Source organism: Diadema setosum, chromosome 14 (genome assembly GCF_964275005.1).
Source record: "Diadema setosum chromosome 14, eeDiaSeto1, whole genome shotgun sequence".
Taxonomy (NCBI): domain Eukaryota; kingdom Metazoa; phylum Echinodermata; class Echinoidea; order Diadematoida; family Diadematidae; genus Diadema; species Diadema setosum.
In genome coordinates, this window is record NC_092698.1 from 24,027,793 (window position 1) to 24,039,888 (window position 12,096).

The window sequence follows — 12,096 nt, forward strand, 5'->3', positions numbered from 1 at the left end:
CCAGTTGTGATTATTTGAAGAAAGTTGTGGAAAGTTGTGGACATGGGGTGAAAGGGCAAGGGTCTAATGTGTAGATATGAACATGCTCTAATTCTCAAATACTTGCTCTCTGAAACAACTTTGCCATGCAAATGAAACCTTGTTCAAGGAATATTATTATGCTCTTAAACACTCAGCACATGTGGGGTTGTGCTGTCAAACTTTCAAACAAGTCATTTCAATTTTGTTTTTTGTTTTTATTTAATTTTTTTTTGCCAGCCATGTGAAATGGACATGTTATCTTACATTGTCATAATCTAGGGCCTACTACAGACCTTGCAACTGATTGACAAATTGCCCTACATCGACGTAAATAAGCACTGAATTGATCAGTGTTTTAGTAGTAGCCATGATAAAAAATCATGGGCGTACATACTCGAGCAGGATTCGAACCTACGACCTCCTGATGATGTTTTCATTGCAACAATCAGTTGCAATGAAAACATCTCGACGGAAGAATTTCATAAATTTGAATACTACAGACCTATTGGGAAATTAATGTGAGATGGTGGAGCCATAGCGACATTTGTATTTGTGTTTTTTGCAAGCACATTACATTGATTTTTCTATTCAAAGTAGTGACTTTGACAAACTGAACTTGTTTGATTTGATGCAACCAATATTTTCTGATCACGCTAATTTCCAGTCACTTCCACAAAATAAACATGAATAATATAACACACTGAGAAAAAGAGGATTTCATCCTTGTGATCATTTATTTACATTTCCAGTTTGTGTTCAACTCTCATGTATACATTTACAATACTCTACTAATCCTATCTGCCTATAGTCATGCTGCTTTGTTTCCTTTCTATACGAGCTAAAACAAAACATAATATGCTGTTGGTTTACTGTTTACTAACAAAAGTGGCATTATGAAATTAAAGATATGAAAGATGAACAATCAAAGATTACAACAGATCTATGCAAAGGATCAAGTCTAATCCCATGTTGTTCTACCATCACCACCAAAAACATACCTATCAAAACAACAAATGAACGAAAGAATAAGATGAAAACAGTACTGGGAAGATATTTCATGTGAATGGTGCTAATAATCATATCGCTTCGTAGTACCTTAATTGCACACTGATTTTGCGTCAACTAGAGCTCTTAATCAAGTTTATTGTTATCTTCATCACTTCTCTCCCTTATCCCCATGATTTTCGAACTTTCTCCTTACCCCCCGTCCCCCGTTCCTTTCTGGTTCATCTTTCTCCTCCTATGGACTTCCAACTCCTTTTAACTGATTCTCACTCTATTCTTCCTCACAATGAACTGTCCCTGTCTCCTATCCTTTCGCCTCCCTTGAAGCAACCTCGACTTCCAGCTCATCGCTGCCCTTTGACAGTCACTATTTGCCTTCCTAACACTCTCCTCTTTCAGAAGTCTTCTTTTCACCCCTGAACAAGTCCTTTCAAGGACGACATATGCATGGTGTTGATACTGCAAACCTCTCTTCCTCAGGTTTACTGTTGTGGTTATACTCTAAATGATATTCAACATCTAAACTCTGTTTCCTGTCTCACATAAGCAAGCACTTTAGGGGAGGTGCAACAGATGCTGCAGTTACAAGAAGATGTGAAGGGCTTTGTAAAAATGGGCTGATATCAGCATTTGCCTTGAGCCCCACTCTGGAATGGAAGGGGAATGCCGTCCAAATCATGAATACACAACCCTCTAGCACAAAATGTTAGGGAGAATGGTTAGATGTGGCAGCTTGCAGTACAGTTACGTACGTTCAAACTGTTCTTTACTGGGAAAGGTAAGTCAGTATACGGTCAATGTGTGAACCTGAAGAATAGATGGTCCCCCCCCCCCCCCTGCCAAATACTGGTTAGTGATAAGGTTAGAGTAAAGATTAGAGTTAGGTTTAGGATTAGAATCAGGATTAGGGTTAGGGTCAGGGGAAGGGTCTTGGGTAACTGCCCAGGGAGTAATTGTCCTAGACACCTTGGCAGCTTGAATTATATCATACCCACATTCTTGGCTTTCTCTTCAGTACAGATGCATAGGAAGCAGCAGAAATATTTACTTCTCATACCTGAGCAGTCCTCTGTTTAGCTGTTTCAATAAGAGGGAAAATCATTTAAAAAAAGTGAAAATAAAACAAGACAAACTGATAAGCAATTTGTGAATTCAGTTAATTAACTCATGGTCTCTGATTGCATTTTGCAAGGTCATTTGTATCACATATTTCTGTAGTATAAAGAAAAGAAGAAGAAGAAGAAATGGTGGCTGTATGGAAGAAAGGAAGCTGGCTATTGAAACATTTGAAGTGTAGCTGTACCTGGCAAAACTATCTAAACTCATTAAAGTATTAACTCAAACATTACCGTATTACATACAGTACTCTTTACGTGCCAAGCTTGGCTGATTGAGTCATCTGACAATGTGGCAGACTGACATACGCGTAACAATAATTCTCTGCCCAAGTTTGCATAACCTTGTCCAAACCAACATGCACACACAATGGTCCTTAAAACCATTAAATCGTTGGAACAAAGAGGACATAGTGTATATGCTGTATAAGTGTGATGCAAGGCCAATCATATCACAATATATATGAATGTGCAGTTGCAATTGATAGTGAAAAGAAATACAGTATGGCGGCTACCTTTCATTTACATGAGGAATAGGTACATGGTGACAGTTACATGAGAAGGCAACATTCCACAATAAGAAAAAAAAATGAATACTACATGTACGAAAAAAAAGAGCAAGAGAGCTTGTTTTTCACTTCCTTTTTGAGAAGATATATTGTTTTGTTCTTTACAGAGATCTCCTCTAATGACATTCAAAAGCTATTGATTGAATTTAATAAGTAAAATAAAAGGTAAACATAAGCATGGCTAGAAAGTGAGCTGCTGGATATAAACGTGACATACATTGTACAACATTGTAACTGATCTGATAACCTTTATTGAATATTCCTTCATAATTCATATGTTTTACTGACAACTACACACAAGCTGCCAACAAGTGCAATAAGCCTAGTACACTGTTGTGGGGTAGCTCAGCAAAATTCCTATGACATTTATGCATGTATGCCAATGGCAATGCTTTGCCATTGAAGGGATCCACACACAATGCACCTCCACATTGATATATTCTCAATCATAAACATGAAGACTTTATGAAAGAAGTATGAATTTTGGATGAAGCAGATCATCAATTATATAAAATTGCAACTCATTCAATCTGTGATGCAAAAACAAACGCCAAGAAATGAAAATATTTCTGAAGTTGAAAAAAAAAATAAAAGAGATGGATTCTATGATATTCATAAACCCTGTCTTTCTGACTGGTTGCTTTAAACTGTGACCTTGCTACTGACCATTCTGTTTTCTCAGATGATGTTACAGTCTCCTTTCTGAATTCAAACATGCAGTATTTGGGGTTAGACCCCACATGAAATACACACAATGGGACACACAGTAGAGCAGCACTGTGATGAAAATTTTTTCAAAGGCAGTGGAAATCACATCCAGCTCAGCCTTCTACAGTAGGCCTGTGCATGATGAAAATACAATTAAAATAAATCAAAAGAAAACTGACAACGACGAAGCAATTGGTAAAAGAAAATTTAGCTTCATTTCCCGGGCATTTGAATCAAAGATAATAATTAACCGACAATTAATCACTGCTGCATCTTGAACCCATCATATTGGTCAGTCAATATTGCATGTGATGTCAAAGTGACAGGCCCTTGTTACCGAATTCCCTTCACCTTGATTCCTGTGTGAAGTGAACAGCAAAATATGATCTCATCTAGACTGTTTTCACTTCATCCAAGAAACGGATGCCTTGCGATGATAAGATCTTGTCCACTTGTGTATGTTTGCATGTACAGTAGGCCTAATGATATCGCGAGGGGAGTCCTCAACCATCACTGAATACAGGCAAACATACAGAAATACAGACAAACCAAAATGCAAAGACAGGAATCAACATACGCCCCCACCCCCCTAAAAAAAATACATGTATCTATTCATTTATTTTTTCCATTTATTTATTCATGTATTTATTTATCTATTGATTAATTTATTTATTCATTCATTTATTTACCTATTTAATTATTCATTTATTCATCTATTCATTCATTCATTTATTTATAGCCAAAGTATTCTTTTTGTTGCAGGACAGGTTCGACCACGATGCACATTTAAAAATACAGACCTTCCTGTCCACAAAAAAAGTATTCCCTAATGAATTAAATACTTTGATCAGCATACATGACAAAATGCCTGTCCTAATGAATCACATGGTTTGACAAGCTACATCCAATGATATTCTATAAAGTATTACAAGAAAAAAAACCAGCAAATGATAATATCTGCAGAGTTTGAGTTTTGTAAGGTTATTAACCTGTTGAGGACGAGTCCCAAGTATACTTGGGAGCCAGGTCTTGAGAGACAGGTCATGGTTATAGGTTGAAGTACTGAGGGACATTGATCTCTCCAGTTGGGATGGCAGCCCACTTCTTCCATGCTCTCAAGATAATCTTTGGAGCAGACTGTTACAGCGCCATCTACTGGCCAATTCTTTATTTTCCATCGGCTGCATGGCACTACTCTCTGTTAACGTTGCACTTTTTTTTACACTAATGCTGCATTTACACCATGTTCCCAGCAACCACCGGCACCCACGTTTCAGTCCACCGTGGACGAAACAGGATGGACGTAAAACAATGCAGTGAGATGGGATAGGCAAATGTGACAGGCCATGATTGCCCTGAATGCTGCGTCAGATTTTTAAACTGTCAAAAAACTTGCCACGGCAGTCCTCGTGCTAATGACGGAACATAATAGGCCGTAACAAAACTTGGAGGCAGTCCGTAGTGGGACTCGACGGAAAATGTTGATGGTCTAGCCTGACCAGATGCTGTGAGAACAGCATCTGATAGCTATAATAATGTTCACCGCAGCATGGACTGGAACAAACAATGCCGGAATGCAAAGTGGAGAAAACAGCAAAATGTTTCATCTGCCTATGGCACACTCCGTTTTGGACAAATGGGGCTGTCGTGGCCGCCGGGAACATAGTGTAAACGCAGCTTTTAATAACAAAGGCAAAGTACTACACGTGTTGGAAACCTATCATTCGATCCGAAAGTGACCACACAAAGAAAAAAAAAAACTAGAAAAGCACTCTGAGAGCGCAGACCTCCGCCAAGCATGCAGCTCATTTCCACCACTGATCTTGTTCTTCCCTAGAGATATCAGTGATTTCCATCCATACGTACTTATAGCATTGCGTGCTGAAAAGTCGCCCAATTTCCCAATATAGAAGCCTTTGTTACGTCATAAACCTTCAGCTGCACGGTGCGCCTCGCCCTAGCAGAAACTAGGGCACGCACTTTAGTGCGCGCATGCAAACCTCAAATACGCGCAGCCTGAACTCCCAAGTTCATTGACCCTACCTGTCAAAATATTGAAAATCTTTCATAAATTCCCCCAAAATTCTCAGATCACTACCAAAATCTAATCATCTGTTACTTGTATCATTCTAAACCTTTCTTGCAAGTTTCATCCAAATCAGTAAACTACTTTTTTAGTTATTTTGCACACGGACAAACTAACTAACTAACAAACAAACCAACGGTAACGAAAACATAACCTCCTCCCTTGGCGGAGGTAAAACAAGAATCAAAAGAAGCCTTCCTTTTACACTGCACACATCTACATCACACACAGTGTAGAGCAAGATTTCAGAGACACAGTGCAGCATTTCAGGACCGAGTCTCTCTTAGGACATGAAAGTAACATCTCAGTGCAATGCCCCAGACATGGGTGTATCCCGCTGCTGTGCTTTGAATGTATTATTGATGATGGCATTCAGAAAGGTATGTTATATTTCTACCTGCAATTTCCTGTCCAAAAGTGCAAAATAAAATGCTGATTTTGTATGTCTGCTATGTCGGTGTATGAAGAAAATTCAAGAGAATTCTCCATCAGGCATAAAACTGCTTCCCTCTCCCGCCCCCTCCACGCCTAATCCTTGATGATGTTTTTCGTTTTTGTTTTTTTCACTTCAACTGCACGATACAGTCCGAGCCCGGATATTCCGGTAGCGACAGTTCGAGTCTGGCGATCATGTCTGGCGGGATGAAGCGTCCGCCGAGAAAGTGGTATTTTCCCTGGAAGAATTTGGCGCACTTCTTGGGGGCTGTCAGCGAGATGAGAAACTCCGGCTTGATGCCATCTGGATTACCATTTTCAACATCCCAACCTGTCCAGTTAGAAAGAAAAAAGACAAAACAAAGAAAAGGAATGTTTTGGGAAGACCAATCACATACCTGGTAAACAATTAGACTTTAATCCATCTACTATGTCTTGGCATTTATTGTTTTTACAGGTAATTTCTTTTCTGTATTCAAAATGTCAATGTTCAGTTAATATCATCATCATTTGAAAAAAAATAGATGCAAGTTCATATCTAGACAACTCAAGGATAATATGGTTATGGCCACATATTGTCCCTGCCTATTGCTTCACATTGATCTTTTTCAAATCAAACCCTACTCTGAAATTACTATTTCTGCCTACTCTAGATACTGGGACACCCACAGCAGATTACTACAACCAGGATTAAGTTCAGTCAAGTCAAAAGAATTTCTGCCAGGAAGACATCACACGCAGATTAGTGGAGATTATTGTTTTATATTTGACTGCCTGGCTCAAAACCCACACACACACACACACACACACACACACACACACACACACACACACACACACACAAATCACAGGTTAGGATTCTCTGTCATGGATCAAAATAGTCATTTGGGTTGATCGATTCAAATTTTTAAAGTAAGTCTTACCGGGGACAGTATAATCTCTTCTCTACCTACTGTCAAAACTTGGCAGCTTAAAATCGAAATATATTTTATCGGAATCTAATCTAATCTAATCTTTATATACTCGTTTCTCCTTTTTCTATGAAACTGCACCTCCTAACTCTCTATTCTAAAGCTGAGAGATTACTCTTTCAAAGTATGTAGAGAGAGGATAATTCATTTTGGCTTATGTTTTGTGAGTTTTGAGCTAGATGGTCACATATGTTCTAATCAGACAATAATGACTTACTGCCACTCTGAATTAAGTTTTCCCTCTTAACAAAATAACACTGTTACCACAGATGAATTACAAATGAGATTTATGCTACTTTTAACTGATGTAATCTATCAAGGCAGATACCTGATGGCACGTCGATGCTGCACAGCGGGACGCTGATGCTCTTCAGGGTCTCGAGAACCTCTCCGAAGGGCGCCCTCACCTCCCCCTTGAAGCTGAAGCCGAAGAGGGCATCGACCACAAAGTTGTAGGAAGAGTTGATGAGGGAGGAGGAGGGGAGGTAGGAGAGAAAGGGGATGTCCAGGGTGGCGCACTGGGTGGTCAAGTTGTTGAAGAGCTTCTTGTCGGGGCGCTTCGGGTAGAAGATGGTCGGGAGGTAACCCTGCATTGGAGGTCAAGATGACGTGGAAAAAAGAGAGAAAGATACATAGCAGTATTACAACAGGTGAGAGAAAAAAAAAGACAGTAGGCCTTAAATGTACACATTTTGAGTTAACTGAGTTATTTGGGAGTTTTCTGTTTTTGTTTTTGTTTCTCTGGTAGTTACCATCTTTCCATCTATTCTAAGAAGGTGTGAAAGCATTGAACAAAATTTACATACCAGTAGTATTTTAAACAGTTATAGGGAAGTCAGTTTTTATCAAATTTAATTGCTTATTTTGGTTGGTTGAGAACATTCAATGTTGAAGAGTTGTTGATAAAACTTTAAGTCTAGAAATGAATCCCTTTTCTTAGAATTTGACTGTAACTTCAAAACCTCATCTGGCAACCTCTTGTTTGTTCTGTAATGCAAAGGCATAAATCATCAACTTGCAATTTTCTTATAGGTTTGATTTTCATATTTGCCAAAAATTAGCTCTAAAGCCAGTCCATTTTCATGTTCTTATTGTTCATCTGGTCATTGTTCACATCCCATGGCCAGCATTTAACCCATTGAGGACTGACTGATTTTGCTACAACATGCATTTACCATAGACACCTGCCCGGGTACACTCGGGACTCGTCCTCATCAGAAGTTGAGGAAATAGATGTGCAATATACATTGTATACCCCCTTGGCACTGTTGAAGTTAAAGGGACTGTACAGTACTGGTTGAGGTAGGGATTCATGTTTTGAACATTCGTAAGTGAGATAATGAAAAGCCTCTTATGAAATATGAAAGAGCATGTAATTTTAAGAAGGATTCAACGTTTATTTGATGAAAATTGGTTTTCAAATGGCCGAGATATCCAAAAAAGTGCTAATAATAAAAGGCGACATGCCCCAACTTTATTAGTATCTCTTTGTTTTACCTTGTTTTTGGATATCTCAGCCATTTCAAAACCGATTTTCATCGAATAAACTTTTGATACCCCTTAGAACCGCATGCTCTTTGACATCTCATAGAGTGGTTTTTGAATATCTCATAAAACGTTAAAAGCTAAATCTTCACCTCGACCAGAACTGTACACACCCTTTAAAACATGGGAAGAACTGCTGACCACTTGATGTGATGACCACTTTTGACCCTTTCTCTTCCATTCCTTCTTCAGTTTGCACATTACAATGTGATTTTCACACAGAAGTTACCAAAAGGATTTTTTTTTTTTTTTTGGTCTGGTTTCCTTATTTTTTTCTGCCTGATAAAACTCACAACCTGGTTTGATCTCTCTTCTTAGTTTTCCTCACAACAGTTTTTATGAGGACAAAAAAGAAAAAAAAATCTTAAAGAAGAGTCTCTTAAAGGGAGTGTACCGTTCTGGTCGAGGTGAGGATTTAGCTTTTGACGTTTTGCGAGATATTCAGAAACCGCTCTATGAGATGTCAAAGAGCATGCAGTTCTAAGGGGTATCAAAAGTTTATTCAATGAAAATCGGTTTTGAAATGGCTGAGATATCCAAAAACACAGGTGAAACAAAGAGATCCTAATAAAGTTGTGGCAGGTTGCCTTTTATTATTAGCACTTTTTGGGATATCTCAGCCATTTGAAAAACAAATTTCATCAAATAAACGTTGAATCCTTCTTAGAATTACATGGTCTTTCATATTTCATAAGAGGCTTTTCATTATCTCACTTAGGAATGTTCAAAACATGAATCCCCACCTCAACCAGTACTGTACAGTCCCTTTAACCCTTACTATGGTAAGTATTCAGTTGTGCTGATTGCCTCTAAAGTTGCAGGTTTAAAGTCGGGCACAGCTGGAGTTAAACAACTAGTCCACTTCATATTCGATGTAACTTTAATTCATGACTTCCACATTTTTCTGAAACAGTGGTGATGATAAATCATTAAAATGTTCTACAGATAAATGATGCTATATGAATGTTGTTCATCATCATCATCATCATCATCATCATCATCGTAATCATCGTCGTCATCATTATCATCATCATCATCATCATCATCGTAATCATCGTCATCATCATCTTCATCATCATCATCGTCATCATTATCATCATCATCATCATTATCTCATATCAAATCTGTCAGTGACCTCAATACAAATCTTTGTCAAATCCACTTCTTGTTTTGGCATACGATCAGAAAGATGAATATTCACCCACTGCACCTAACTTGCAGTGATAACTTGACAATGATGCCTTTCAGAGGGAAATGGGGGTGGCAGTTTGTTTTGTTTTGTTTATCAGAATTTCTCATCTGACAAGATGGCTAGATAGATAGCCCATATTCAACTTCATTAGCTGGTCTTCTATGAGGTCCAGTTGTGAGTCCTTGGGGTAGACAATTTCATGAGGTTGTGCACCCTGCAGTGCAGCTGTTATAGTTGCCTATATGTCACCAACCACAAACACATTTTTGTAAACAAACATTTTGACAACCACAACAACAACAACAAAATGCACTCATGGTCGTGACTAGAATCACTGAGTGTAAGAACACATCAAACTTCATCACTCCAAAGCTTTGTTGCTTTATGTCTGATTTTGATCAAACGTTAAACTATTCTATCTGTTGGAGTTTACTCTTTTCCTCTAGTTCAGCTGGGACTCAGAGTGGACCTGCACTTAAAGTGATGCTTAATGGTCCTTGAGTCATTCCTTCACGTGAACTCATGGGGATAACATATAATCGATGACTGATGCAATGAACTGGGAAGTACTTGTGCAGAAAACAGGAAGAAAACAGAATAAAAAACACGAAGAAACACACAAGTTACAATGAAGAATAAGACAGAAAAAAAAAAGGTTTAACACACAATCAAGCATCCATGTGTAAGCAGAAGTGTTAAGAAATAAAATGGTCTAGGCAGAACAGAAAGAGTGGCAAAAGGTAAAAAACAACAACAAAACAAAACAGAGAAACAGGTAAACAAAGCTCCATATCTTTTTATGTGTGTGTTTGATTTTTTCCCACATTTTCACTGCTCTATAATTATAGTTCTCTGATTTTTCTGGGTTTTTTTTTCATACAAAGCAACATATTAGGATGAAATTTCCCTTTAATGAACAGATATTAACAATGTCCTCACAGAATCCATTAAGCTCTATGTGCTTTATACATCATTATAATCTTTGAGTAATCTAATAGCATTAAGTGTGATTGCAAAAGGCACACATTTCTTTCATTTACAGCGCTTTGCTCAAGTAAATCTGTGGTGTATGAGCAACATCAGGATATCAGGCATCCTTCACATGGCCCTTGGATGGCTGGATGGCCATCACAGAATGACGCCAACATTTCTTTGCCCTATTTTTCAATAATAATGAGAGAGTTAATGATATCATGATCACAATCATCATCAAGCTTAATAGTGACACTTATAACAGAAGCAAGATAAAATCCTTCAGTATATGCCTGGTATAAGATAGGGGCAGAAAATTATACTTGCCTTGCCTTGAAATGCACTGTATGTTTCTAAATGCATGCATAAATTGTATCATGTGCAAAGTCTTGTAATCCACTTGGTAAACTGCACAGTATCTTTCATCAAACAATGTGATAATATGGTGATGTTTGCTCATCAGTACGTTCATGTACAACAAGCAGCGGTTTCCTGGAAAATGAACCTCGTATAGTGCATAAATCCTGCATTAACCTCACCCTGCCCTCCTCCCTCTCCCCCCCCCCCCCCCCCATCTGTCTCTCACTGTCGTATACCAGGGGCTTGCATCTAAGACAGCTAGTGCCTGGGACTTGTTTAACCTTTGACCCGCAGCTCTTCTCCAGGACAGCGTTCATTAAAGATGTCATCAAAAGCATACGGAAGCTCTGAGTATCGCTGAGTAAAGGAGCCTAGCCTGGAAGTCGCATAGAATCAGATGATGCGCCCGGCAAAATTACCTCTGGGCCCACCAACCCCCTCTTGAGATGGGTAAGCTGATTTGCTACATCAACATTTTGACAGCAATACAATAACCCCTTTCGTCTAGGAAGTGGTAATGCCATGGATGATACATTGTATGTGTGGGATATCATCATTTCTTGGTTTCAAGGGGGTTAACTTTGTACAGAAGGAGAAATTTCAGATATGTGTACATTCGACACACAGCTACCAAGCACATCATTTCACATGGCTCACAAAAATATACACTATGAGATTCCTGCATTTAAAGGGAATGTCACAGCAGTCATTGTATTGCATCGTGGCTAATCTCAGGAATTAATAATGTATACGCTATACATGTAGCAAGTCTATTTTTTTTTTGCGAATCAGGACTTCCCAACAATTTTTGAGTGGTTAAATTTGCGATCATGGAGTACATTAATGAATGGAGACATGTACACTGTATGCATGCACATTTCATTCATGTCAACGACAGAGTTACTGTACCATATTACCATACCGGTATTTTGTGAGTTGTTGAAATTGCGAAAAAATTTTGACACACAAAAATTGCAAAATAAAGAGCTTGTGACATATATGGTGTATACAGTTACAGTATTCATCTGGCCTTGCTCCCAGGGCAAATGCGACTTAATTTCTTCACACACATACACACAAACAAACACACACATACACACACACACACACACACAAA

General features: G+C 38.5%; 1 protein-coding gene across 1 annotated transcript in view; it reads right to left on the reverse strand.

Moving 5' to 3' along the window:
- Positions 1 to 5,639: 5,639 nt before the first annotated feature.
- Positions 5,640 to 12,096, reverse strand: part of LOC140237722 (NAD(P)H-hydrate epimerase-like) — a 180,091-nt gene continuing 173,634 nt past the window's right edge. Inside the window, exons 4-5 of the mRNA XM_072317649.1 lie at positions 7,239 to 7,497; positions 5,640 to 6,270 (exon numbers count right to left, since the gene is read on the reverse strand). Coding sequence (XP_072173750.1) covers positions 6,068 to 6,270; positions 7,239 to 7,497 — 462 coding nt within the window. The 3' untranslated portion in view covers positions 5,640 to 6,067. The remainder of the gene's footprint in view (positions 6,271 to 7,238; positions 7,498 to 12,096) is intronic.